The sequence below is a fragment of the Pantherophis guttatus genome, chromosome 2, assembly GCF_059756535.1.
Source record: "Pantherophis guttatus breed Tessera chromosome 2, ASM5975653v1, whole genome shotgun sequence".
Lineage (NCBI taxonomy): Eukaryota > Metazoa > Chordata > Lepidosauria > Squamata > Colubridae > Pantherophis > Pantherophis guttatus.
In genome coordinates this window covers 204,994,082-205,020,598 of record NC_142064.1, presented here as the reverse complement: position 1 = coordinate 205,020,598, position 26,517 = coordinate 204,994,082, and the positions used below count along the sequence as shown (strand labels likewise).

Genomic DNA, 26,517 nt, shown 5'->3' with positions numbered 1-26,517 from the left:
TTAATCAAGCTGCTTCACTCCCAGACTTAGTGTTACTATATTGTGCAAAGTTAGTCCCTGCACTGTTAGGATTCTACATTGCCCTCAAGAAGCCCCGATTGGAGGACTGCAAGAACAAACACCAGTAAAACTACTTGTCCTAAAAGATCTTTTTTTTCTTTTTCCCGGTAGGTCTTTGCCTCCTTTCGCAGAGGGGCGTGGAAGGCAGGCAGTGTCCCTTCAATAACATCTGATGGTCTACAGGGGGCTCAGGCTTTAGGATTTACAATGGATATTCAGCAGATGAAGTTTTATATTTTCATGTGTGAAAAAGAATCAGCTAGAAAAACAACAAATTAGGAACTATATTCCCTATTCTATGATTTCACTTTAATATATTCACACTATCTTCTCACTTTCTCTTATGTAAAGTTACTCCCCCCCTCCCCTGTATTTTTAGAGAGGAACCTCTAGCTTTCTTAAAGGCCAGAGTCACTTTCTGTGTGAATCGGCTACTATGTTTAGTTTATATTAGTCCTCTGATTGAGATAGGCTGGGGAGGTGCGCATGCTGTGCCTTCTTGCTGGTTGGACCCATCTTGTTCTTTGGCTCAGATCATCTTGGTTTCCTAAGGCTGGATTGGTTAGCAATTCTAGAGTCTGTAGCCCAAGTTGTCTGGAAAGTAAGAAGTTTGCTCCAGAGCAGGGGTCTCCAACCTTGGCAACTTTAAGACTTGTGGGAAGCTTTGCTGGCTGAGGAACTCTGGGAGTTGAAGTCCACAAGTCTTAAAGTTGCCAAGGTTGGAGACCCCTGCTCCGGAGTATTCGTTTGGCTGCCCTCTTTTTAAAAACAACAACAATTTTATTATGTTTTTTAAAAAAGACAAAACACAAAGTAACAGAAACAAGATTGAAAAGGCGTGGAGGAGATCAAAGGACAAAGAGGTTAAAAAGGAAAGTAGAATGAAAAAAAAAATAACTTCCACTTGCTTCACTACAGATACAAATGTATAATAAAATAACCTATTTATTCTAAATTGAAACAAAAAGGTCATATTAACAATGTACAAACTAAACAGCAACAAAAATCTTAATAGCAAAATAATCATTTATTCCATCTTTCTCAAGTTTGAAGTCCAACATTTGGTTTTCTTTTTATCTGCCTTTGCTTTATCTTTTTTTCCTAACATGCTTGATCTATGTGGACATGGATAATATTGGTATTTTTTTCAGGTTATTCTTATTGCACCTTCTATAGTTAAGCTGTTTTTGAGACTGGTTTGGTTTGAAGATGCTGAATTGTACAGAATTATGATGTTGTGGAAACAGTCGTAGTGGGATTTATAACCCAGACATGTGCAAAAAGGGAATGGGTAGTTTATGGTACAACAAGTTGTGAGAACCTAGCAATTGTCTTGCCAGATTGTTGAACCAAAGGGTTACTTTATGTGGCTGCAGCAAGTGAATATTTTAAATTCAACTTAAGATGTTGATATGTTGTTTGAACTCAGCTGCACAATGTGCTGCTCTTTAAGTACCATACAAACTGTGGGGAGAATTTATGCATGCAGGAACTACACTGATGTGTTTGTGTGCACGAGTGTGTGTGTGTGTGTGTGTGTGTGTGTGTGTGTGTGACAACAAGACTTCCTTAATTTATCAGCCAGAGCCTATACAAAATATACAAAATACAAGAAATTTGAACCTACATACAGGTAGTCCTCAACCTGCAACTACAATTGATCCCAAAATTGATGTTGTTAAGTGAGAAATTTGTTAAGTGAGTTTTGCCACTTTTTACAACTTTTCCTGCCACATCTGTTAAGTAAATCACTGAAGTTATTCAATTAGTAACATAGTTGTTAAATGAATCCGGCTTCCCCATTGACTTTGCTTGCCAGAAAGTCGCAAAAGGTGATCACAGGATCCCGGGATTCTTCAACCATCATAAATATGAACCAGCTGCAAGCACCCAAATTTAAATCACGTGACATGGGGATGCTGCAAAGGTCATAAGTGTGAAAATGGTCATAAGCCACTTTTTCAGTGCTGTTGTAACTTTGAACGGTCACTTAAACGAACTGTTGTAAGTCGAGAACTGTCTGTATTTGTTGTAAGTAGCCTATGAAAACAAAACAGAGAATAAAAACCTTCCCACTCTCCTTCACTCCTAGATACATCTGACTCTTCATTTCAGTTGGATGGTTTGGAGCAGTGAGGCAAAGTCTTTTTTTGTTGCTATTTACTTTTTCCTGTAACATGTCTTCTTTCCTATTTATGCTGCTCACTTGGAAATAAAACAGGGTTATTTATTGCACTGAAGATTCTCACTATTGATTCTCACTATTCTCACTATTGAAAAGGGGTAAAGCAGATGATTGTGATTAGCTATATTCATACAGCATGCTGAACCATAAAGTAGTCAATCACACTTTAGCCTGCTATCTTAAACAAATATATAACATTGGGTGAATAAATTATATTTAAGAATCATTGAATTATATTAAAAATCATCTTAGAGATCATCTACTCCAACCCTTGCTCAGTATCTGTCTGATATCACAGATCACCACTCAGCCTGTTCATTTCCAGTGAGGGAGACTTGTACATCATCTAGTCAGCTGTTGAACAGCTCTAATCGTTAAGAATTTTTTTCCTGATGTCCAACCAAAATCAACTGCCTTGATATTGAAGCCTACTGTGCCTCCCCCCAATTTTCTGGAACAACTTTGAACCATTCTGCTCTGTCTTCTGTGTAATGGCTCTTCAAATACCTGAAGACAGATGTAATGTTTTCTTGCATTTTTCTTTTCTCCAGGTTAAACATATTCAAGCTCTCCAACCATCCCTTGTATGTTTTTCCCCTAGATGCCTTATCTGGGCTGCTTCCTTCTGAATGAGTTTGTTAACGTCTTTCCTAAAATGCAGTGCCCAGAATTGGAGACAGTGTTCTAGGTGTGACCCAACCAACTCGGAATAGAAGAAATGGTGACTTTGCTTGATCTCGACACTCTATTTATTCAGCCCAATTTTATATGTTTGTGTAACATATAAAGTTCTGTTGATGCGGCCTAGGTCTATATTTGCTTTTTTACAGCAGTATTACACTGTTGGCTTATATTCAGCGTGTGATCCACTATGGAACCTAGGTTCTTTTCCCAAGTTTTGCTGCTCTTTATAGACCATTTCCTCCCACTCCCACTCCCACCAATTCTGTTCTAATGCTTGGATGTTTCTTGTCCAAATAGGGGTCTTTGAATTTATTCCTTCTGTAATTCATCTTGCTGGTTTCTATGTTATTTGAGTTTATCAAGATTCTCCAAACCATTTGCTCTGCTCCCATTTCTGCTGTTTCATCCAAGGCATTTATCAATATGTTGAACAGCACTGTTCATCCTGTGGTACGCCACTCACATCTTCCTTCCTGCTTGACACAGAGCCATTGGCATGAACTCATGGGGTATGATTGTGTAATCAGTGTATCTGTCAAGCAGACCAGCCCACATATTGCTGTCTTCTCTACTAGAATCTCATCGCAGATGTTGTCAAAAGCTTTGCTAAAGTTAACCCTGGTAAGAATATTACGAGAATGTCTTTTGCAGGGGTCAGCAACCTGTGGCTCTGGAGCCGCATGTGGCTCTTTCATCCCTCTGCTGTGGCTCTCTGTTGCTAGTCGGTGCAACAATTTTGAGAGGAGCTTCCGGTTGGGGGGGGGAAGCATGGCATGCCAGGAGGAGACTCTGTGGCAAGGGGTGGGTTTTCCAATCGGCTCCACAATTGATAGGGCTTTTGGTTAGGACAGGTAGAGGAAAAAGGACACCACACTAGGAGGAGACTCTATGATGGGGAAACCGGAGTTCCGGTCGGCTCCAGAATTGAACGGGGGGCTTCCGGTAAAGAACTTTGTGGCTCTTTGAGGGTTTGAGGTTGCCGACCCCTGGTCTATGGAGATTCTCAGTCATCCAAGGCATCGTTATCCCAAAGGTGCTTTTTCAAGAGGCAACTTTCTTTGGTTTTGACTTGAAGACGTTTCACTTCTCATCCAAGAAGTTTCTTGGTTGAGAAGAGAAACATCTTCAAGTCAAAACAAAGAAAGGCCAGTTGCCTCTTGAAAAAGCACCTTTGGGACAGTGTTGTGAGAAGGTAGGCAGTATGTGCTCTGCTCTCAACATTCTCAAATGAAGGCAGATATTTTGCTTTTACTAGCAGTGATGATGTTAACCTAGTTCGGGTAATGAAACATCTGCAAGAAAGCAAGCAAGCTCCAAGGGAACCAAGGACCCCTCAATTATGCTTTTGCAGTATTACTTCTAAGCGATGTTATCAGAACAGGTTTGTTTTTCTACCTTCCTAGATTGCTCTCTGCAGCTCAGGAAGGGAGAGAAAGAATGGCAGCGACATCTCTCTACAGTAGTTGAGGCTTGTTCCTAGAAGGGAGTGCTCTTGGGAAATGGATTGGGGGGAATTACAGTGATAAAGTAGCACAGGATTATGGGGTGTGGTCACATAATTTCAGTCAATTGAATCACCTTGGAGATAAAACATGGGAACTGTATTTCTCTATATAATTAAGTTTTATGAACAATACAGGCTTTAGGGATTGAATAATCCAAAGCGACCTGCCTGTTCCCATTAGTACTTGTGAATGAATCATTTTTCCTGTGTAAAAGCAAAAAAAAGAGTTGTGTGTTGCTTTTCCAGCTAGCACATTTATTATAGCACAAGCACATTGTGTGATGGCTACTTTATTTCTGGTTTGGCTACATTCAGCTCAGAGTCACACCAAAGCCAAACTGGATACATGAGCTGATCTGGTTTCATGCAGCTTTGGCAAGTCAGCAATATTATTTTGTTATTTAACACACAGACGTCTTGCCAACAGAGAGGACTGCTCTCATTTGACATTTTCGGATTCAGAAGACTGCTGCCGAAGGAGGGCTGTCCTTCCTTCCTTCCCTGGAGAAACTGGCTTTGCATCTTGATCAAGCCTGACTAGGTGGCTCAATGGCTAAGACACTGAGCTTGTCAATCAGAAAGGTCAGCAGTTCGGCAGTTTGAATCCCTAGTGCATGAGCAGGGGGGTTGGACTAGATGACCTCCAGGGTCCCTTCCAACTCTGTTACTGTTAAAAGGACCTTCACACAGCTTATTAACTAGGTTACTCTAGATCCGTGATGGCGAACCTATGGCACGCGTGCCACAGGTGGCACGGGAGTCATATCTTCAGGCACGTGAGCCGTTGCCCTAGCTTAGTTCCAGCACTCATGTGCACACTGGCCAGCTGATTTTTGGCTGGCCCCGCCCATGCCACCCCTCCCCTCCCCTCCCCTGAGTCTCCACGTGACCTGTTTTGGATGCCAGGTAAGTATAGGGCTCGTGTGGAAGCTCTGGGAGGGTGTTTTCAGCCTCCGGAGGGCCTCTGGGGTGGGGGGAGGCCGTTTTTGCCCTCCCTAGATTCCAAGAAAGCCTCTGGGCAGGGTGAAAAATGGGCCTTCTGGGAAATCGGGAAACAGGCCGTTTCCGGCCTTCGGAGGCTTCAAGTAGGCCTGCTAGGGCCAAAATGGGGCACGGGGGGAGTGCATGTGCGCATGTACAGGGGAGCAGAGGGGATTGAATTATGGGTGTGGGCATGTGCGCGCCCGCGCCCGCCCCCTGCGCTCCCCCCACTTTTGGCATGCAGTAGCAAAAAGGTTAGCCATCACTGCTCTAGATCCTGCCTAGAGTAACTGCAGCCTGAAAAAAGGAATGGGGCAAATGGAGAATAAGTATAGGCAAATCAAGCACCCCCTAGAACATTTTGGGGGTATAAATCACATGCCCCCAACTGCTAGGAATTTGTGGTATTTTGCTTGCAAACACCTGAAGTGTGTCCGGTTGCCTAGCCCTGGGATAGGACCTCCCGAAGAGACTGCTTGTGCTTAATCCCAACTTTCTAGAGTAGTGGATCTGTATTCCATTAAAGGGAAGGAGATTATCCCCTCTCCTCTCAAGAGGCTGCTCGTTCTGAGCTACCAGTACGAGGGTCTCTGTCTCCTGGCTCTGGTTCAGAAGAGATGGGTTTCCTCTTTGCTTCTGGGATGGCCTGGTCCCCCTGGTGGATCCCTCATGGGCCCAGCTTAGGCTACACGGGTGCCTATAATTAAAGGCCCTAATCACCACCAGGCGCCCTCCCCTGCTCATACATCTGGGCACAATTTAATGCTGGCGACGACGAAGCCACAAGGGACAGGAGTGTTTTTGGCACGCGGTGCTGTCTGCAGTCTCCGCCTCTCTCTCTCCAGGCCCGGCTTTGTCTGCCAAGAGGGGATGGTGTAGTGGGAGGGATCGTCACCATCTCGCAGGAACAGCCGTGGCTGTCAGTGAATTGCTGAGCCCCCAGACGAGCTTCATGAGGCTGCCTAAACTTGGGGTGTGGCAATTTTCTTTTAGATCTCAAGGATTGGTGGTTTTCTGCTTCTGAGGATGGGATTCTTGAATGGGAACAGAGACTAGAGCCATTGCTGTCTGCTGGGAATTTATTGGCAGACACTATTCTGTGTTTTGTGTGCCTGGATTTACAATTCTGAAGGGACAGTGAAGGTTTTATTAATTTACAAATCAAATCAATATGCAGTTTGCTGTTTTGATATTTGCTTCATGCTTCCCCATGTTCATCAGTATCCCTGTTGTCTGGATGGCCAGTGAAATGCTGACCCTCAGGCTTGCCCCATGCAAGCAATTGAGCTCAGTGCCAGGAGGCTAACTAGGGAGGCAAAATCTGCAAAAAGAACAATTGGGTGTGTTAACCATCTGATTTTGTTCTACTCCACAAACACATCCAAAGACAGGGATGGATAGTGATGAACATTTGCTATTCTCCCCTCCAGTAAATCTATGACTGTACACTATGTTTAGGGAGTCCTGCGTACAGGTAAGCACAAAACTGTGAGTAAAGATGAATAGAATTGGGTTGCAGTGAAAATTGGTTTTCTGAACAATCTTGTTAAGACCACATTTTCATGTATAGGCCCCAGAGATAATCTTGGCACTTTTGTCACCAGAAATCATTCTCCCTTTAGCTGATAATAGTCAGGGCAATTTTCCAGAAGCCTCTTATTCCAGGACACTTCCTGGAGTATATTAGGATCTACCCTAACACTTTTGTTCCCTCGGCCCCCCTCCTTTTTCTTTCTCTCTCTCTGTCTCTCTCTCCACCCCCCCAACCTTCTGACCCATCTCACCCATCTCCAGGTCCAGGCCCCATTAGGCACAAAGGGTCTCTCTCGATCCAGGACTGACAAGTGTGTGAATTCTCTGCCCAGACGACCAGCTGAGGGAGTGGGGAGGGGGTTGTGTAGGCCATGACGAATGGCTGCCCCTAGATCCTGAAAGGCTCCTGGGGCTGGAGGCTGCTGTCTGCTCCCCAAACAAAGCTGGGTGCGGGGAGAACTGAAGGGGCGGAGGGTCTCTCTCTCTCCATCTCCTGCTCATTGAGATGTCAAGCTGAAAAGCCCCCATTGTTCACCCGTCGCTCTCACCGGAGATGGGACCAACATGCTTTGCAACTCAATTTAGCACTAAGGTTACCGGGTTGTGTGTGTGGGGGAGAACAGGAGATTCCCCCCCTTTTTATAATAGTATAAGCAAGTAAATGAGTGCTCCTAAAGGTCCCAGGTCCTCTGGGTGCTCCTCACTGGGTGAGAGGCATTGAGTAGCAGAGCAGGGCTGATGGGACAAGGCTTTCCAAAGATTTGTGAATGGCTAATCTATCAATCTGCAAATTGGGCTGGCCACTTGATGAAAAATGTATTCTACTACAGAGTGAGCCTCTTTACTTGAGGTAATTTGCTCTAAATGGATTCTGCTGGGATTAAAAATACATCCGCGACTATCCAACCCAAATCAAAGGGGTAGGTAATGTTGGCCATTAGCATGCAAAAACACCTTAAATATCAGGTGTTTGGGTGCAGTATCAGTCATAGCTGCATCGCTGCATTTTGGGAGCTTCAGTGATTGCAGCATCTCATGCCACGTAACCAAAGACCTTTCTGACATCAGTGGCCTCATCATCTTTTTCTCTGCTGGATTTGCTCTTCTCCTTAAAGAAACAAGATGCAGTAGGAAATCTGGTACTTGTCAAAAAGTTTGAACTGCAATTTCATAATCCTTTACTACTGATGTTGAGCTGAGAGTGCCAGATGGTCTACCTATATCATTGGGACATTAATTTTCATATTAGTCTTTGCTGCCGAATTCATTTACTCATGCTCCCCTCAGTTCCAGAGTCCATCCTGTCTGTGGAAGGTTTTTCTTAAGTAAACTAACCAGGAATATATGAGTAATCTAACCATACAACATATAATACCGGTGCAAAGTGGCTTCAGGACCTGAGAGCAGATCACAGCAATCTCCCAGAACAGGAACCAGTCACCATCACAGGAACAGACATCCAACAGCGGGTCAAAAACATGAAGAGCTGGACGGTATCTAGCTCAAAAATGACCCACACCTAGTGACTAAAGAAACTAATAATAGTACACGAAAGCCTAGCTGCACAGATGAACCATCTACTAGCAGCAGGCCCCCACTTAGGCTGGTAACACAAGGCAGGACTGTGCTGATCATGAAAGACTCTGACAAGGGAACAGCACTGTCCAACTGCTGCCTAATAGTCTACCTTCCCACAACATGGAAAGTCCTATCAGGCATCATAGCAGCTAGGCTACAGGACCCTATGAGCCAATATATGAGCACAGCTCAAAAATGCACTGGAAACAACACCAGAGGTCAAAACACCAGTTGCTCAGAGAGCAATTGCCCAAGATTCAAGGTCTAGACAAACAAATCTGAACACAGCCTGGATTTATTATAGGACAACATATGACTCAATGCCATGGATCTCTAAATGTCTGCTGCCATACAAAATCAACAAGATGTTAAGGACCTTCCTCAAGAACTCAATGGGACCATGGAAGACAACACTGGAAGTCAAGTCAAGACCGTTCACACAAGCAGCCATCAAGTGTGGCAGATACCAAGATGATGTACCCACTACTGTTCTGTATCGGCTTTAAACCCATCAGCCAGATAATGAAAAGAATTGAATATGGGTACACGTTCAAGAGTGGAACTCTAACCCTACCTTCAGCCACCTCTACATGGATGACGTTAAGTTGTAATCAAAGAATGAATGATACATTGACTTGCTGATCCATCTGACATGGACCTATAGTGTGGACATTGGGATATCATTCGGAGTGAAGAAGTGTGGCCAGATAGTAATCAAGAGAGGGAGGATAATTAACACTGATGGGTGGAACTATCAGTGGGCCACATAGCAGACATACAAACCAGTTACAAGTACCTTGGTATCTCATAACCACATGGAAATCACGATAAGGAGGCAAGGAAGACTGCAACATCCAAGAACCATCAAGGGATAAAACAGGTCCTGTAGAACCAGCTCAATGGGAAGAATAAGATCCATGCCATCAGTATGTATGAATTGCCAGTCATCAGATATCCTGCCAGTAGAGTGAGCTGACCAAGAGGACATGGAAGCTTCTAGTGCAGTGGTTCTCAACCTTCCTAATGCTGCGACACCTTTAATACAGTTCCTCATGTTGTGGTGACCCCCAACCATAAAATTATTACTAAAACCATTGAAAATATGTGTTTTCTGATGGTCTTAGGTGACCTCTGTGAAAGGGTCATTTGACCCCCAAAGGGGTCCCGACCCACAGGTTGAGAACCACTGTTCTAGTGTGAATACACAGAAGCTCCTCATGATGTACAGAGATTTCCATGTCAAGTCCAACATTCAGAGATTGTACACCAGCCAGAAAGAATGGGCAGTCTGGTGAATGTCAAAGCTAATGTCCTGGATCAAACCTACAGCATCTATGGATACATTAATAAGATGACAACCAAAGATGAGCTGCTGAGAGAATTCCTGAAGCAGTAGCAGAAATGGGAGGAAGACCAGAAGAAGAAGAAATGCCATGACAAGTTAAAACACTGCATAGCATAGAATAGAATTAGAATTAGAATTAGAATTAGAATTAGAATTAGAATAGAATAGAATAGAATAGAATAGAATAGAATAGAATAGAATAGAATAGAAGAGCAGAGCAGAGCAGAGCAGAGCAGAGCAGAGCAGAGCAGAGCAGAGCAGAGCATAGAATTCTTATTGGCCAAGTGTGATTGGACACACAAGGAATTTGTCTTTGGTGCATACGCTCTCAGTTTACATAAAAGAAAAGATACATTTGTTAAGAATTATAACGTACAACACTTAATGATAATCATAGGGTACAAATATGGGAGTGTATCCCTTTGAAAGATAGCTGAGGTAGCAAACATTGGGAAATTCTGCTAGTGGCTGGAAAGGGATAGACTAAAAGACAGCAATGAGGCATTTATTATAGCAGAACAAAAATAGGCACTAAGCATAGGAGGAGTGGGTCTATCACATACAGGACCCAAAGTCCAGAATATTTTAAAATAACTCAGGGCAGTGAACACACAAAATATTCCTTCCTCTATTTTCCAACAACAATCTGTGAGGTGAGGTGAGCTGAGAGAGTGAGTGACTGGCCAAAATCACCCAGCCAGTTTTCAGGCCAAAGGTAAGACTAAAACAGTCTTTTGGTTTCTAGCCCAGTGCCTTAACCTCTAGACCAAACTGGCTCTATGAAAATACTAGACTATGCAGAGAGGACTCAGAGGCAGTCCAACACACAGTGTCAGGGTGTGAGATCCAGGTAGGAACAGCATACACTGAATCACACAATCCAGTAGCTGGCATTTGTGTACAAAAACATTTGCACAGTGTATGGGCTAGACCTTCCCAAGTCAAGATGGTAGACTCCACAAAAGGTTGTGGAGAATAACAGGGATGCAGTCCTGTGGACTTCAAGATTCAGACAGACAAGCAGGTAGGTACTGGTCAATCAACCAGAGTTATGGTAGTAGACAAGGAACAGCAGTGGTGACAGCAACATCAGGAAGAAGGAATCTGAGTATCTGGAAAAGTATCAGGATCTGAAGGAGGAACTGGAGAGGATGTGGAAAGTAAAGGCCAAAGAGTCCCATTGGTGGAAGGAGCACTTGGGGCTGTGACTCCTAAGCTGAGAGAGTGGCTCCAACAGATCCCAGGAAAAATGTCAAACCTCTCTGTCCAGAAGAGTACAGTGCTAGGAATAGCTAAGATGTTGCAATGACTGTGCATGCACATGTGCACACACAGACACACTCACATACCCTCAGGAAGGAATCAGAGATAAAGAAAAAGGGGATTCATTTTAGATTAGATTAGATGCATTTCCTGAGCTCTGCAAGCATAGCAATATTTGGCTGTACCTGAATATATAGGGTTTCGGGAACAGGGTGGAGAAATGCTAATTTACATTTAGCTTCTGGTGCAGCAACTTGCCTTTGGAAGCCTATTTTCCAAGAGTTTCTGTCACCATTTCCTGTGTGACATTGACCTCTTACACGAGATGAATGTTGCACCACTTGGCTTTATGCCAAGAAAAGTACTGGGACCTTGTCTTTCTGTAAGACAAATTTTCTTTGCTGTCTACATTAAAACCAGGGATGGTTTCCACATGAGGTGTAGAACTTCAGACTTCAATCAATAATTGTTTCGATTGCAACAGTTACATTGGGCTTTGCCCATCCTGCTGTTCTTTTTCAAACTATGGAAATATCAGGTAACAGCACAATCATCTACATGGACAGGTCAAGGTAGTGCTACTCTTCTAACTTTTTAAATAGTTACAAAGAATTACTTTCCAATGCATACCTTCCTTATTACCACTTTCTGTTTAAGTCTGTCATTTTATTAATGCTATTTTACAGCTCCATTTTTAACATAAATATTTAACTGGCCCTTGAAGAATTGTATACCAGCATTTTCCGAATTAAGATAGAGAAACCACAAAATACGTCTTTCCGGCAAAGTTATTTTAATAATGGCTTCTTGGGACGATCTTTAATTTTGTCCTCAAAAACATCCTGGCAATTTAAAGTAATTTTTATACAACATACAAACTGAACATGTAAAGCAGTTGCAAGTGATTAAATATAAATTAAAACACTTATGAGAAAAAAATGTTTCCTCTGGGCAATTCCACATTTTTTTTACCTGTGCACACCACCTGTAAGGAGATCACAAGGAGGGAAAAAGCAACGAAGGATAGCAAGGGAATTATATATCCATATGTTGCTTTTTTAGCAGTGTTGAGATCACATCGGCAATTTTCCACTGAAAGTACCTGGAGGCAAAATGAAGCTCTGGTTGGTTCATTGGGAAACCACAGGAGGCATGCAACAGTAAAAGGCGGATGTGTGTATTTGTTTCCTACGCTCAAATGGGCCTAAATTTCTCACAGCTTTGATCCCTAATCCTGAAAGTTGAGGATTATAATGGGAAGAGACAGTTTATGACCACAATGTGAATGTGGTAATGTGCATCTTTGTACCTCTGTAACAGACAGGGCATTTCAACCTTGTACTCTTGTAGTCTAAGCCAGGTTCTTTCTCAAAATCTAACATGTTTTTGGATAGCCAATATCCAACATGTTTTTCCATTCTTGCAGTTTGTTTCTCAATTCATACAGGTCCCTTGTGCAAACTTTACAGTGCTGATTTGGCTTTCCAGTATATGCTGGCCAGGGATGAGGTGAACGTTAGCCCAACACGTCTGGGGTGTCCCAGGTGGGGCGAAGTAGCCACAGTCCTTACCCCCCCCCCCCCGCGCAAAGCAGCTTTTGGGACAGTTAGCAGCTGGGAAAGTGCCCTGACCTTTCCCACTTCTAATGGACTGAGCCAGCCCTGGTGACCAGTAGCCAGCGGCTCCTCTTCAGCTCCTTTTTCCACATGCCTGCGCAATCCGGGCTCTCCAGGGAAACGCTGTAGGTGATTATGCTAATCCTCCTTCCCTCTCCCACCAAGCAATCGGCAGAAATTAAGTGCTTGCTCCATTTCTGCCAAGAAAAGCCGTGTTTCACTGGTCAGGCCCCCTGTTCCCAATGCATCGACTCCAGCCCTCCCCCTCCCTGCCCAGCAGAAGGAATGTTTAATCCAGCCAGCCTATTCCAGTCACGGACAGGAGCAGGAACTGTCTGATCTGCCTCTGAGAAGAGGTCAGGCCGCCCTGGCGTTTAGGAGAAAGGGGGGAGGGCCTTGCACCCCAGGAGGCTCCAGAATGGAGGAAGAGGAGGGAAGGGTGCAGAGACTTCCAAAACCAGGATAGCAGATTTGTATACAGGAGTGAGGAGATGCTGGAACTGGGACAAAATCTAACAAATCATCGGAGGTGAGCAGGAGGAGAGGAGAAGGAGATGGAAGCCATGCAACACCAGTTGTTTCAAGCTAAATGTAAATAAAGGCCAGGATATCAAGGAAACAGAATAGGGGTTATGGATCATACAGTAGACAAGTAATGGAATGGGGATCCAGGACTAAAGAGTTTGAGGAGTTGATTTCCTATAGCCTTCTTAACAAAGTACTGTATGTCAGCATTTCCTAACTGGAGTGTTGCACTTCTGCCATATCTGGAGGACACCTTGTAGAAGAAGGCTGAGTGTATTTATCTTGGCTGCAATTTTCTAGTAAACTGTTGAACGATATCCCTGGACTTTGTGCAACTGCCCTACACTTAGTTATGTTTGTCAAAGAAAAGCGTTAGTATATGTTCAGAAGCCTGGAGTATAAGTAGCTGAAACATTCCCAATGAGTAACAGCACCTTGGGCACCAAATACCATAGGCCAATTCGACTCCAGACAAGTGAAAGCTGGCATTCAGGTGCCCTTTGGTTACTAAATAGGGTTCTACTGCAGATTCCACAGAAGTACCCTCACAAAGTGCCACTTGCCTGATGATATACAGTATATCATCTATAGATCTATAATAGGTTCTTACTAAAATACTGAACTGAGATACTCCTTCTTTTATAATCCCACTGAGTTTTCACAGTTAAATTGCCTAGTTGGGCCTCTGGTGGCTTGTTGCTTAAGGACGCCAATATGAGCAGCCCAGGCCACAAAGGCAACCTCAGCAAAACCTTGGCATAAACAGGACCTCCAAGGCCTGGTTTCACTTTACTCCAGATGCAGCAGCTGCAGTTTGATCAATTCAGGGAGCTCAGCCTGCTTCCTTTCCGTTTTGAGGCTAGAATATTAACTCCCTGCCCTTTTCATAGGCTCTGGTGTTTTAGAGGCTGGAATTTTGTCAGGGAAGTTCAGGATGTGGATGCAAGAGCATTGAAACACAGCTGAAAGTTATCCTGCATGCCTAGCTGAATGGCATAAACAAAAACAGGAAATGTATGCAGGTGGGGTAAAAGCAAGTGCAGAGCAACCATGTGAATTAATGTTGATGGCCACAATCTCATGCAAAGCTTCATACAGGCACCTGTGTGACCTATTATAAGTGTGCACTATAAATATTCTGTTAAGAGCCAAGAAATATGACAGATACTACTGTGTATCACTTTATTCTTTCTTTATTCGATTTAATCCAGCCATAATCTTGTGATTTTTGTTGGTTACACTATTGTTGGAAGAAATAGCCATCTGGCTTCAGTTCCAAGTGGGAAAAAAAACACTGGAAACATGGAGACTGCTTGGAAAGATGGTTTAATGGTGGACAGGAATCACATGGCTTGAGTTCCTGAGTAGAAAAAAGAAGGGGCCGAGTGCCTTGGTTTTATGACCTCTGTTGGGCCCCATCTCAGAGTTTCTTGTTCCTGTATAAGAAATGTATCCTGATTGGTTGTGAGACTCCCAGGGGGCGGTGGTCTTAGCTAGCCTTGCTGGCTGATGTAATCTTCCCAGGTGCCATGTGAGGAGTTTCTGTTGCTGGATGGGTCCTTTGTGTTGCAGATGATGGTCCATTGACAAAGGTGGGGGGAGGCAGGAAGTTGCTTTGTCTTTAAAACATGTTTCTCCATTTCTCATCCAGGGAAATATAATATTCTGCCTTTTTAATATTTCCTAAAATATTTCATTCTTCTAGGAGAGGGGGTGAGTGCTAACTTCCTACAATATCACAGTAAAAATAGCAACAGAATTAAAGCAAGCTGTCCAAATCACGAAAAACAAAACTGAAGTAGACCAAAAAAAAGCACAGCTGATGTTCCTGAAGGATTCTATAAAAAAAGTCATTTTGAATAACTTCCTAAAACCTATCAAGGAGGGACCCAATCTGATTTCAGTTGGGAGTTAGCATGTAGCATTAGCAGAGCTATGGAGAAGCAAACTCCTCACTTTGGCTCCCTTGATATCTCAGAAATGTGGGATCAAAAGCAGCTTCTTCCTACTTGATCCCATAGGTTGGGCTCAATCTGTGTGGAGGTCCGGTGGCTTTCATTATTGGCACAGGTACAGTAGGACTTGCAGACCTGAAGGAGTAAGATACACTTGGAAGTGTTGGTTATTGGTTAATAGATTCAGGGAAAGGAGACTCAGTCCAACAGCCATAGTAGATACAACTATCTGTGCCTTGTGGGAAAACACTCATTTCATTTTCTTTAGAGTGGAAGTATTTGACTCAATTGCTCTTTCTAGATCCCGATGTGGCTAGCAGTTTTATTTTAATCCAACTTCTGAAAGGTTTCTGGTAGAATATTTGTAACTCAGGATTTGAACTGTGGGGTCCTTGGTGCATTTTGAGCTTGATTGTTTTCTTGCAGATGCTTCATTAACAAATTAGTTAAGATCAGTGCAAAAGTTAGTGCTGTTTGCTCTCATTTTATATGCTAATGGCTTGCCTTGTCAATGTTGGTGGGAATGGTTTTAGTGATTCCTTGATTAGGCTGTTGTTTACCATTAGCTTGTTTAAGTTGGCAATTCCTTGATTAGGGTATTGTTTACTTCTTGGTTGTTGGTCTAGTGTTAATCTTGATGTTACTCTCTGCTCATCCAAGTATTGATGGCTGGTGAGGAAGTAGTTTGGTCTTTTTCTACATTGAAGAGCATCTTTACATTGAGAGTAGAAACATTACTTTGGTAGAGATCTGTAAGCAGAAGGTTAAAGCTTATTTTAAGCCCATAACAGAGATATTATTTGGCTTTGACACCTTCCTAATTCACTGAACTACAGTAAGTAGTTGGCGATATTATAACATTATCAAACTTGCATGATTCCCTTATTATAGCCAATCTTGATAAAAGTGCTTTTAGCCTTCCCATGGAATTGATTTCTTGGTCTGATCTACCTAGCAGGGCTGACATTGAATGTTCCTTTTTCAATGAATAGCACTGACACTTTCAATTAACTCCACATTATTATGATTATGATTTGAAGATCGAGTGTTGTGGATGTTATTGGCAGCTAATTGGAATTTTCATTGTCCTGGCACTTAATGTCATCTATAAATTTGGTCTTTCAATTGATCACCTCCCTCCAGATAATTCATGAATTATTTAAGTATGTACTAGTCCAAAGGTAATTCTTTGGGTCCTGTTTGTTTCTTTATATTACACTTAAGTCCTAGATTTAAATCCTAGAAAGCGCCTCCCAAGAACAAGTTTGGTATAGTGGTTAATGCATTGAATTAGGAACAAAAAGATCCAGGTTCTGGTTGTCTCTTATGCAAAAATACCAGCTGGGTGGCAGCCCCCCCCCCCCCCCCCAAAAAAAAAAAAAAATCCTGGACAGGAGCTGGCAAAGCACTTCTGAGAATATTGCCAAGAAACTGCATGGATGGCTTTGTTGCTTTTTGCTTACCCAAATAAACATTGCTCGCAACAGAGTTTTGCTTACCAATTGGTATGTCAACTTATTGTGGCTCTCTAATCAGAGATTTGCAGCATCAACACACGAAAGTGAAAGAATAATAATGGGCAAATTCTGACTTCCTACACAATGGAAAAAATGTATGCTCTGAAGCTAACTGTTAGTGATCTAAGTTCTTGTGCCCTGGAATAGCCAGTCAGGGAGCTAAAAAGGATAAATGTAACCCAGGACATAATGTTAAGCAGTATCTAGAACTTGTTAAAGACCTAAATTTTATTGAATTGATTGGAAACTGATACTGCTATAAGCAGTGGACGTAAAGAGATGCCTTTAAAGAAATTCAGGATTGTCACAATTCACTTCAAAAAAGCAAATTTCTAAAAATTAGGAAATTGGTAAACATTAAGTTGAAAGGGAGATTCAAAAAAGTAATTTCTCTCCATAATCCATGGAGTTTATTCAAAATGCTAACAATAGAATCTGTTAGTAAATAAGCTAAGGTAAGATATTGCAAAATCCAAGAGACTAATGAACAGCTTAGCGATGCATTAAAGCAAAGAGTTCTTCCTTGAGCTTCTGTTGAAAGTAGGATATACCGTACATCCAATAAATAAGAAAGAATTAATGGCTGAATGAGAAGAACCAAAACAGCAGATACAGGAACAATTTGAAGTGCACAAAGAAACTAAGAGAAAGAACAACAAAAATTGAAATATATTTGGAATAGTAAACTGACAAGAAGGCTATTGGATAATTACGGTAGGGGAGGTGGAAGGGAGGTTAAATATATGCTAAAGGATAATAGGAAAAGAGCAAGGAAAAAGAATGTAGTCTTTACATTAGTCATCAAAGGTTCAGGAAAGATAGGTATGGCTTCTTTGAACAGGGGTGCCAAACTCAAGATCCCAGGGCCAGATCCGGCCCATGGGCTGCTTAGATATGGCCCGCGGGGTTGCCCTAGAAACAGCAAAGGACTGGTCCGTGGTGCCTCTGCCAGCAAAAATGGAGCTCTGGATGGCTGCGTGCAACCATCCCAGGCTCCATTTTCAGCTGCGATGGCCTCTACCACCTTCTGCCAGTGAAAACGGAGCTCACCCGAGCTCCATTTTCACTGGCAGAGTGTGGCAGGAGGCCGTCGCAGCTGAAAATGGAATTCTGGAGCCCGTTTTTGCTGGCAGGGCACTTGGGCCATCACAGATGCCCCCGACACGAATGATGTCAAGCTGGGCACGCCCACCCTGGCCTCGCCTACACCACTCCTGAGGTCAAACACTTCTCCGGGTGCCGTCGGCCAAACAATGTCGACTGGCGGCTCCTAGGGGGAAAGCCTTCTCTGTGGGGGCACCTATGATCTGGAACGAGCTCCCCCCAGAGATATGGAGGATCCCAGATCTGCGCACCTTCCGTCGCGTGCTTAAGACTTTCCTATTCCATCAAGCTGGCCTGGCCTAAATCTTCTCCCCTTTTTAAATGTAAATTTTTAAATGTAAATTTCAATTTGTTTTAAATTATGGGGTATTTTAAATTCAGCCAAATTATTTAATTCGTTTTTAATTCATTTTAAATTTTTTGTATTTATGTGTTTTATCTCGTGGCTGTTCACCGCCCTGAGTCCTTTGGGAGAAGGGCGGTATAGAAATTTAATAAAATAAAATAAATAAATAAATAAATAAAATAAACACAATCCTGATGCGGCCCTCAATGAAATCGAATTTGACACCCCGTCTTAGAAGGTAGGTTGAGCAATTTCAGATAAATAGAAGTAATAAAATATTTAAAGAGATGCCAAATTAATACACTGAAAATAAATAATCCTTGGGTGAGAAAGTGCCCACCAAATCATTTTCTAAAATGTAAATACATGACCCAAATTTTAAAAAAGGAATTGAGTAATAAAAAAATCTATAAAAGAGTTTAATATCTGAGAAAAATTGGTGAAGGTATTATTAAAGTAAATATACAGAGAAAATCTGTGTGGTCACCAGAAGTCAACACTAATTTGATGACACATAATCGGTCAATCAAAAATAAACAAACAGAAGCATAAGCCTTGATGGAAAAGAACTCCTTTGATTTCTGCAAATGTAAGACTTGCCTTTGAGACTTTATCTGGGGGTATCAACAAGTATGTAGACAAGGCTGATGACCCAATAGATGCTGTATACTTAGATTTACAAATAGTTTTAACAAAGTCTCTTAGCAAAGGTCTCTGAACACAGGTGTTATGGGATAAGAGGAATAATTTTTTAATGGATTGGTGATTAGTTAAAAATAAGAAACAGAGAATAGAAATATGTAAGTAGACAATTTTCACAATGGCTAGGTGTGCATAGCAGGATCTTCTGTGTGGGGACCAGTGGTGGGCTGCCCCTGGTTCCGACCGGTTTGCAAGAACTGGTAGTAAAACTGGCGGGAGGCCCCACCCACCGCCCGGATGTCATCATCAGCAATCTGCACATGTGCAGAAGCAAGGTGCATGCGCGAACAAAGCGAGCGCGCGCACGCAATCCCGTTGCAAACCGGTAGTAAAGGTAAGTAGAACCCACCCTGGTGGGGACCAATACTTTTTAGCTTGTACAGAAACGATCTGTAGAGCAGTGAAGTGGCCAAATTTGTTCACAATATCGAAATATTCATTTGATATTATAAACAAATTTGATATTATAAAAAAGAGATTTCTAATAAGAATTTGTAGCTCCAAAATTAAAAAGAGCTCTAAGAAAGGTACAGTATATCTAAATTAGGAAATGGCTTTGGAGGATGCAATCAAGTACTATTAAGAGCTCAGTTTTGAGACTACACAGTGACAATCAAAGCTGACAAGTATAAATTCATATTTGCTGCATCTGCAGTTTTGTGCCTGGCAGCCCTGTTTAGAGTAACCTAGGCAACTTTAGAGAAGGATGGGTGAGACACAGCTCCTTCAGGAATGCCAAATGAATGGGTGGATTTCTTAGCAGAAAATGTCTCTCATATTCATTCTGCTCTAGATGCCAGTTGGAGAGTCTAAAAGTGATGAGTGAGGCAGTGTCTCATGTGATAATTTAGGATTCTTTTGAGCCTGTTGAATCTGATGGACAAAGTTGCTGTTTCTTGGTAAACATTTGGGCAATTCAAGAACATTGGTCCCTGTATTATAATCCTGGGTTACAATCCTCTCCAAAGGATTGGTTTGCAACGCAGGAGATGCTGTAGAGCTGTGATGGTGAACCTATGGCATGTGTGCCAGAGGTGGCACGCAGAGTCCTCTCTGTGAGCACCCACGCCGCTGTCAGCTGCTCTTCTGGTTTCCAGCGCTCTGGTTTGTGTGACCAGCTGGCGGGTGTACATGTGCGTGCCGGAAACCCAAAGATCAGGTGGCTGGCGTGTGCATGCACACCAGCCAGCTGGGCTTCGGGTTTCCGGTGCTGTGGCTCAAGCGAAGACCAGGTGGCCCATGACCGGCATGTATACATGCACTGGAAACCCAAAGATCAGGTGGCTGGCACGCACATATGCACCGGCCAGCTGGTCTTTGGGTTTCCGGCGCTCCAGTGTGTGCGCACATGCGTGCATGTTCTGGTTTGGGCACTCGGCAGGGTGGATAAAAATCAATGATTTTTTTAAAAAAATCAAAAAAATCAGATTTTTTTTATTTAAATCGGATTTTTTTGATTTTTATCGGATTTTTTTGATTTTTATCGAATTTATTTTAATAAAAAACTTTTGGGGTAAAAATCTGTCGTAAGATAGTTTTCTATTTAAGATACATAAATAATTTAGTTTATTCAGCATGAAATAGAACTTAGTTATGTAGCACAAGGCTGTATATTCTGCAACACTGGGACTATCGGTGAGTCAACAGTGGGTCAAAGGAGTAGCAGAGATGACAGTTGCTCTTTAAAAATTATGATTTAAATTGAGTTGATTTAAAACAAGCCTTTTTACTAGTGATTTAAATCATGATTTAAATTGTGATTTAAATCAACTCGATTTAAATCAAATCTACCCTGGCACTCGGAGCCAAAAAGGTTTGCCATCACTGCTGTAGAGTCTTGGAACTTTATGAATCAGAGATGGAAGCTGTGGATAGAGAAGCCTTTGCCTGACATCAGCTGATGTGCCAGTTACGACCCTACCTCAACCAAAATGACATGGCAAATTACTCCTAACCTGATAATCTGTTAAAATTCCTGCAATGCCCTCTGTGGAGGTTGGCTTTGGCTACAACCTAAGGCAAAATATAGTTGCAAGATTGCTGATTGATTTACCTTGTCAATCTAGAATAGCACCTATTTCAGATTGGTTACCAGGCTACCAGGACCATTAAAGGTGCTGGTCATTACGTATGAAGCTCTAGGGCACAGCATTGACTTATATTAGGCAATGCTTTGCTAGACCAGTATCTGCTATTTGCCCATCTAGGGAGGATGTTGAAGATCTCTCCTTTGTGAAATTAATTGGACATGAAACAGGCCTTCTGAGAGATGGCCCTTAACCTTATGGAATATCTTACTATTAAAAATATGGCTGCTATTAAGTCTTCCAGGAAGCAAGTTTAATCATTATTGTTCTAGCAAGTTTTTGGCCTTAAGTTCTGTTCAAATGACCATCATAGTTACTTGATTTTTAAATTATATTTTGAAACATACATTATCCAAGAATTGTATGGATTCAATTAAATATTGCTAAGTAAACAAGTAGATACAGTTCAGTGTAAAGAGGAATGAAATGATGCATGTTGGCACAAAACACAAACAAATTCCAATCTTTTTATCTGAGCTGGCAGTGAATGATTAGGAAAGCCATCTGGAGTTATGGTAGTCATCTCCATAAAAATGTCAACTTGGTGTGCAGCTACTGAATAAAGGCAGATTCCATGCCTGATATCATTAAGAAGGGAATAGAACATAAATCTAACAAATGTAATAATGTTTTTATAGAAACCACATTTGGGAGTGTTGTACACAGTTCTGGTCAGTGCATTTTAAAATAGGGAGTATGCATCAATGTCAAAAATAACTTTGTATTTGAAAAACTATCTGATACAGAATTCAATTGAAGTTGGTAACATTCATGGATTGTAATTTCACATATGGGTTTCTACTGAATTGGAAGCTTGAATTTCTTGTAACAAGATTTTCAGATCTAAGTTTGATTTGATAAATGAGAATTTAGACAAAAATATTTATAATTCTTTGATTTATGATTTAATTAGACTAGTTATTCGTTATTGTATACTACTTTGATAAATGGAATATTCTAAAGTACATTCATATAAAAGTTTAATATGCAGCACTGATCTAACATTACCTCAATTTTTTAAATTTAATCTTATGCCAATGTTATTTATGACACGTAAGCCACCCAGTATTGCTTGATAGTGAAATGGATGACATATAAATTTGATAAACAAGTAAAATGCTTGTAAATCTCTATTTTTGCCGTTTTTCTTACTTTCCTTTTTTCCTTCATTGTTTTTTTAAATAATTAAAAAGGATGTTATATAGAAAGTCGCAAAAAAAAAAAAAGACATTTAAAATGAGGTGAAACAGCTTCTCTATCAGAAAAGCCTATAGTGACAAGAGCTGTTTTGCTTGGATAGCGAGTGAGAGGAGTTAGTGCATATTAAATCATATGGGCATAAATACTATGGATATTTCTTATACATGCAGTGTTAGAATTCGAGGTCATCCACTTCGAAATAAAACGTAGGGAACTTTAAAACTGATAGCAGCACTTCTATGCTTCTACTGCAAACATTTGTGGTTACCCAGCTTGGATAATTTTAAAAGGGTATGGGTTAGATCCGTGATGGCGAACCTATGGCATGCATGCCACAGGTGGAACGCAGAGCCATATCTGTGGGCACATGAGCGTTGCCCTAGCTCAGCTCCAGTGCGCATGCGCACGCTGGCCAGCTGATTTTTGGGCTTTCCGGGCCCACCAGAAGTCAGGAAACAGGCCATTTCCAGCCTCCGAAGGACCTCTGGGGGGGTGGGGAAGGCAGTTTTTGCCCTCCTCAGGCTCCAAGAAAGCCTCTGGAGCCTGGGGAGGGTGAAAAACAGGCCTACCGGACCCACCATGCCATCGTATGCCAAAAGCGTGGGGAGCGTGGGAGGGTCACACATGCATGCACAGGGGGTGGGGAGCATTGAATTATGGGTGTGGACACACACACACGCATGACCCCCCCAGTGCTCCCCCCACTTTTGGCACACGACGGTAAAAAGGTTAGACATCACTGGGTTAGATAATAATTGCTCCTAATATGCCTGAGTACTTATTATTTACCTCCTGAACCATAAGTAATGTGGTAAAACCATGTTTATTTGGTAAGTAGCACAATTTCATTTAAATACTGCACCTCAGGTGGATAAACATTATCTCAGTGCTACCACCCCAAAATAACTTTCTTTTATTGATATTCTCTTATAAGCTCTTTTCCTGTGGCACATACCTTAGGGCATACATAGTGTGTGCTATGCTCTCATTTACTCAACTCAAAGAATTAAAACTTTATTGAACAATAATTGTATGAATTGAAAATATGGGATGCAAGTTGCTGTTTAGAGATACAAAATTCTGTGCTTACTCAAAAGTTGAGTTTATTAGGGCCATTTGTCTTCCCGTTTTAATATTGACTGTCTCCTTTTCCTGCCTCTCATACGTCTCCCACTTCTAGCTTTATGTCCCACCAGCCTTATAAGGAATTGCTACATTAACCCTCTGCTCACCTTAGTAGAAAGCGAGTCATTTACCATTTCATCAGAGGCAGTACGCTGTATTTACTGGTTTTTGGGGATCAATAAGAGGGTCAGTATCCTCTTTTCCAGATTTGTGAGGTTCCCATCACACATGAAGGTTAGAATGGATAGGCCTAAGGCTTCATTTACCAAGACTAATGTCCCTACATTATCACCCTTGAAAAATTATACCAAGGTTGAGGCAAATCTTGGTACAATATCAACTGAGCAGTATCCACAGCAGTAACTTAATTATCATTTGGGATCAAGGGCAAGTGAACTGAGCCATACACCAAATCTGTGTCGTTTCTTTCATCCTTAATATCTTTTCACTGCCATTTATTGTTCTAGATGAAACACTATCTCACATACCTGCAAAATAAAAAATGACAATCACCTGCAAGCAAACATACAAACACACACACAGTATTATTGGAAGCTCCCTGGATTCATATTTAATTATGAGTTTCATTATGAAAAAGAAGAGCGAACAGTTATGTGCAAAAATTAGTAAAAAGCTAAGAAAGATCCTCGTGCCCAACCTAGTGCATCCATGAAATGTTGGGTTAAACCAGATTTCTAGAATCAAAGTTGAAGGTTGGATTCCATATGAGTATACAAATGCTCTCATATAATTTTCTACTACTGTATTGCATTTTCCTTTTGCTATCCACTGTTCAACTTGGCAGTAAGAAAGGTAACTGCAAAATGTACCACTCCCTTTTATTGAGTTGGCAGCATGGCAGTGTTTCAGTCAAGAACAACTTTTCACATCAGATTAGGAAATTAGCGCTGTAGCACTAAATGAGTTTACCTTACTGAAATCATTTGAAATAAATGAGGGCAGGCCTTAAGTGGATTTTGTATTGCAGCTTTAAACAATTCGTAACAATGGTTCTCCATCTCCCCCATGTGGTCACACATTGTAAGATCTCAGCAGATCTATAATCCGTTTTAGGCAATTTGAACCTCTCCACCTTTCTGCCAATGCTTCTTGAAATTCTTTTCATTTGCAACCACAAACTGGGGAGGGGGACCATTTTATCCAGTTTCTCATTTTACAATAATTGGGAAGAGTGGCAGGCTTTACTTTAAGCAGTGATAGTAGCAGAATTTGTTTTCTTCTCACTTTTTGCAGTTACCACAAATAAACCAGGAGAAGTCACCACAAATAAATCTAAAGAAGTCAAGCTGTTTCATAGGTAATCCTCAACTGATAACCATTTGCTTAATGACTGTTCAGTTACAATGGTGCTAAAGAGATTCTTACACCTATCCTTGCACTTTGACAGTTTTGCGGTGTCTCTGCACCGATTAAAATTTGGGTGCTTGGCAACCAAGTATGCATTTGCAAATGTTGCTGTGTTCCAGGATCACATGAGAACATCCTTTGTGACCTTCTCAGGGGGTTTCCAAGAAGCAAAGTCAATGAGGGAAGCTGGATTTGCTTGTCAACTTGTGTGATTTGCTTAATGACCCTGATCTGCTTAATGACCACAGCAAAAAAAGATAAAACTTGATGCTTCCGGGTCACATGACTTAGGGATGGACATTCTGGTCCTAATTGTGGTCATGAGTTGAGGGCTACCTTTTGTGGTGGTTGTAGAGTACAGCCCTCAACTTAATAACCATTTGTTTTAAGTTACAATGGCACTGAAAAAGAAAAAAACTTACGACCTGATCCTGACACTTGCGATGGTCACGGCGTTTCCCCCAGTCACGTGATCAAAATTCAGATGCTTGGCACAACATGTCTTTGCAACAGTGGCAGCATCCCGGGATTGTGATTGCCATTGGAATCTTCCCAGCTGGCTTTTGACAAGCAAAGTCAATGGGGGAAAGCCAGATTTGCATTAGCAACCAGGGGATTCATTTAATATCTGCAGTGATTTGCTTAATAGCTGTGGCAGAAAAAGTTATAAAATCAGGTGTGACTCACTTTACGACCACCTTGGTCAGCAATGGAAATTCCACTCTGAATTGTGGTTGTAAGTGGAGGACTCCCTATACAGGTAGTCCTTGACTTACAACAAACTTAGGGGTCCCCAACCCCTGGTATATGGACTGGCACCAGTCCAAGGCATGCCAGAAATTGGGCTGCACAAACAAGCGAAGCCCCATCTGTGGGATACAGGCAGCATGCAAAACCAGGCTCCCTCAAGTCCATGGAATAACCTCTCCAGGAAACCGGTCACTGGTGCCCAAAAGGTTGGGGTTTACTTTTAGATCACTTTACCAATAAGGAGGATTATCCCACTGAGAAATTCAGGCTTGGCAAATTACAATCCTGGATTTTTGAAACTCAGTTGAATTTCAAAAATTCAGAAACTATATTTAGGAAATGTTCCTAAAATGAGAGTAATTCACAAAAACCAGGATGATCTATCATGTCTGCCGCCAATCTTATGAATTGTAGCCAGCCATAACTGAACTAGACCAACTTTTATAAAACTAGTAAAATAAACGACTTCATTTCTAATATATGGATCTAATTATTACTGTGATAAAAAGGAATGGCTCCAATTTTAACTAGGTTTATAAAGGAGATTTTCATCAGATGGAGGGCCCATTTGTCTAGTTGCAAAGTGCAGATAGACTGTATACATCATTCTTTCACATACAACACCCACTATAAACCTGACCGGCTATTTACAAGCTTTCATGATTCTGATTCTGCTATACAATAATTAAGAAAAACATTTTTTTTCTTTTTACAATCCTGTAATCCCTTGCTTTGCGATGGAGTTGGGGCGACTGAATGGAGCTGAGCATTTATTGGCTGGATGCCCTTCCTGATGCCAAGTGGAGCTTGCAGCAGATATTTTTTCTTGCTATAGAAACATCTGCAACTGCCTAGGATTGAACTTCTCAACCTTCTGAGTGGGAGGCAAGTGTCTTCAGAAAAACATTAATTTTAAAAATTAATTCTGCATTAACAGATTATTAAGGAATATTTCAGTTTCCTAAATTAATTTTATCCACTGCTTTTATCATCTAGATTATTATAAATAAGGTGCTATTTGACAGGATGAAATTACTTTTCACTAATTTCACAAGCAATGTTATTCTACATTGTTAAGCTTACACAGTA

The 26,517-nt window shown here is 41.6% G+C and overlaps 1 protein-coding gene and 1 long non-coding RNA gene across 22 annotated transcripts in view; one reads left to right on the top strand and one right to left on the bottom strand.

Moving 5' to 3' along the window:
* Positions 1-1,068: 1,068 nt before the first annotated feature.
* Positions 1,069-26,517, bottom strand: part of ZNF346 (zinc finger protein 346) — a 45,196-nt gene continuing 19,747 nt past the window's right edge. For 8 of the 21 annotated variants that reach the window (XM_034442648.3, XM_034442655.3, XM_087887582.1 and 5 more), the window contains one exon: positions 14,452-15,979. In XM_034442648.3, the coding sequence (XP_034298539.2) occupies positions 15,964-15,979 (16 nt within the window). In that variant the 3' untranslated portion in view covers positions 14,452-15,963. Of the gene's footprint in view, positions 2,101-11,909; positions 12,236-14,451; positions 15,980-26,517 lie in introns of those variants that run through there. The other 13 variants (XM_034442601.3, XM_087887577.1, XM_087887578.1 and 10 more) reach the window with 3 other exon arrangements.
* Positions 3,243-26,517, top strand: part of LOC117680139 (uncharacterized) — a 36,692-nt gene continuing 13,417 nt past the window's right edge. Inside the window, exons 1-3 of the long non-coding RNA XR_004595540.3 lie at positions 3,243-3,550; positions 24,565-24,628; positions 26,172-26,313. This is a non-coding gene — a long non-coding RNA (uncharacterized LOC117680139). The remainder of the gene's footprint in view (positions 3,551-24,564; positions 24,629-26,171; positions 26,314-26,517) is intronic.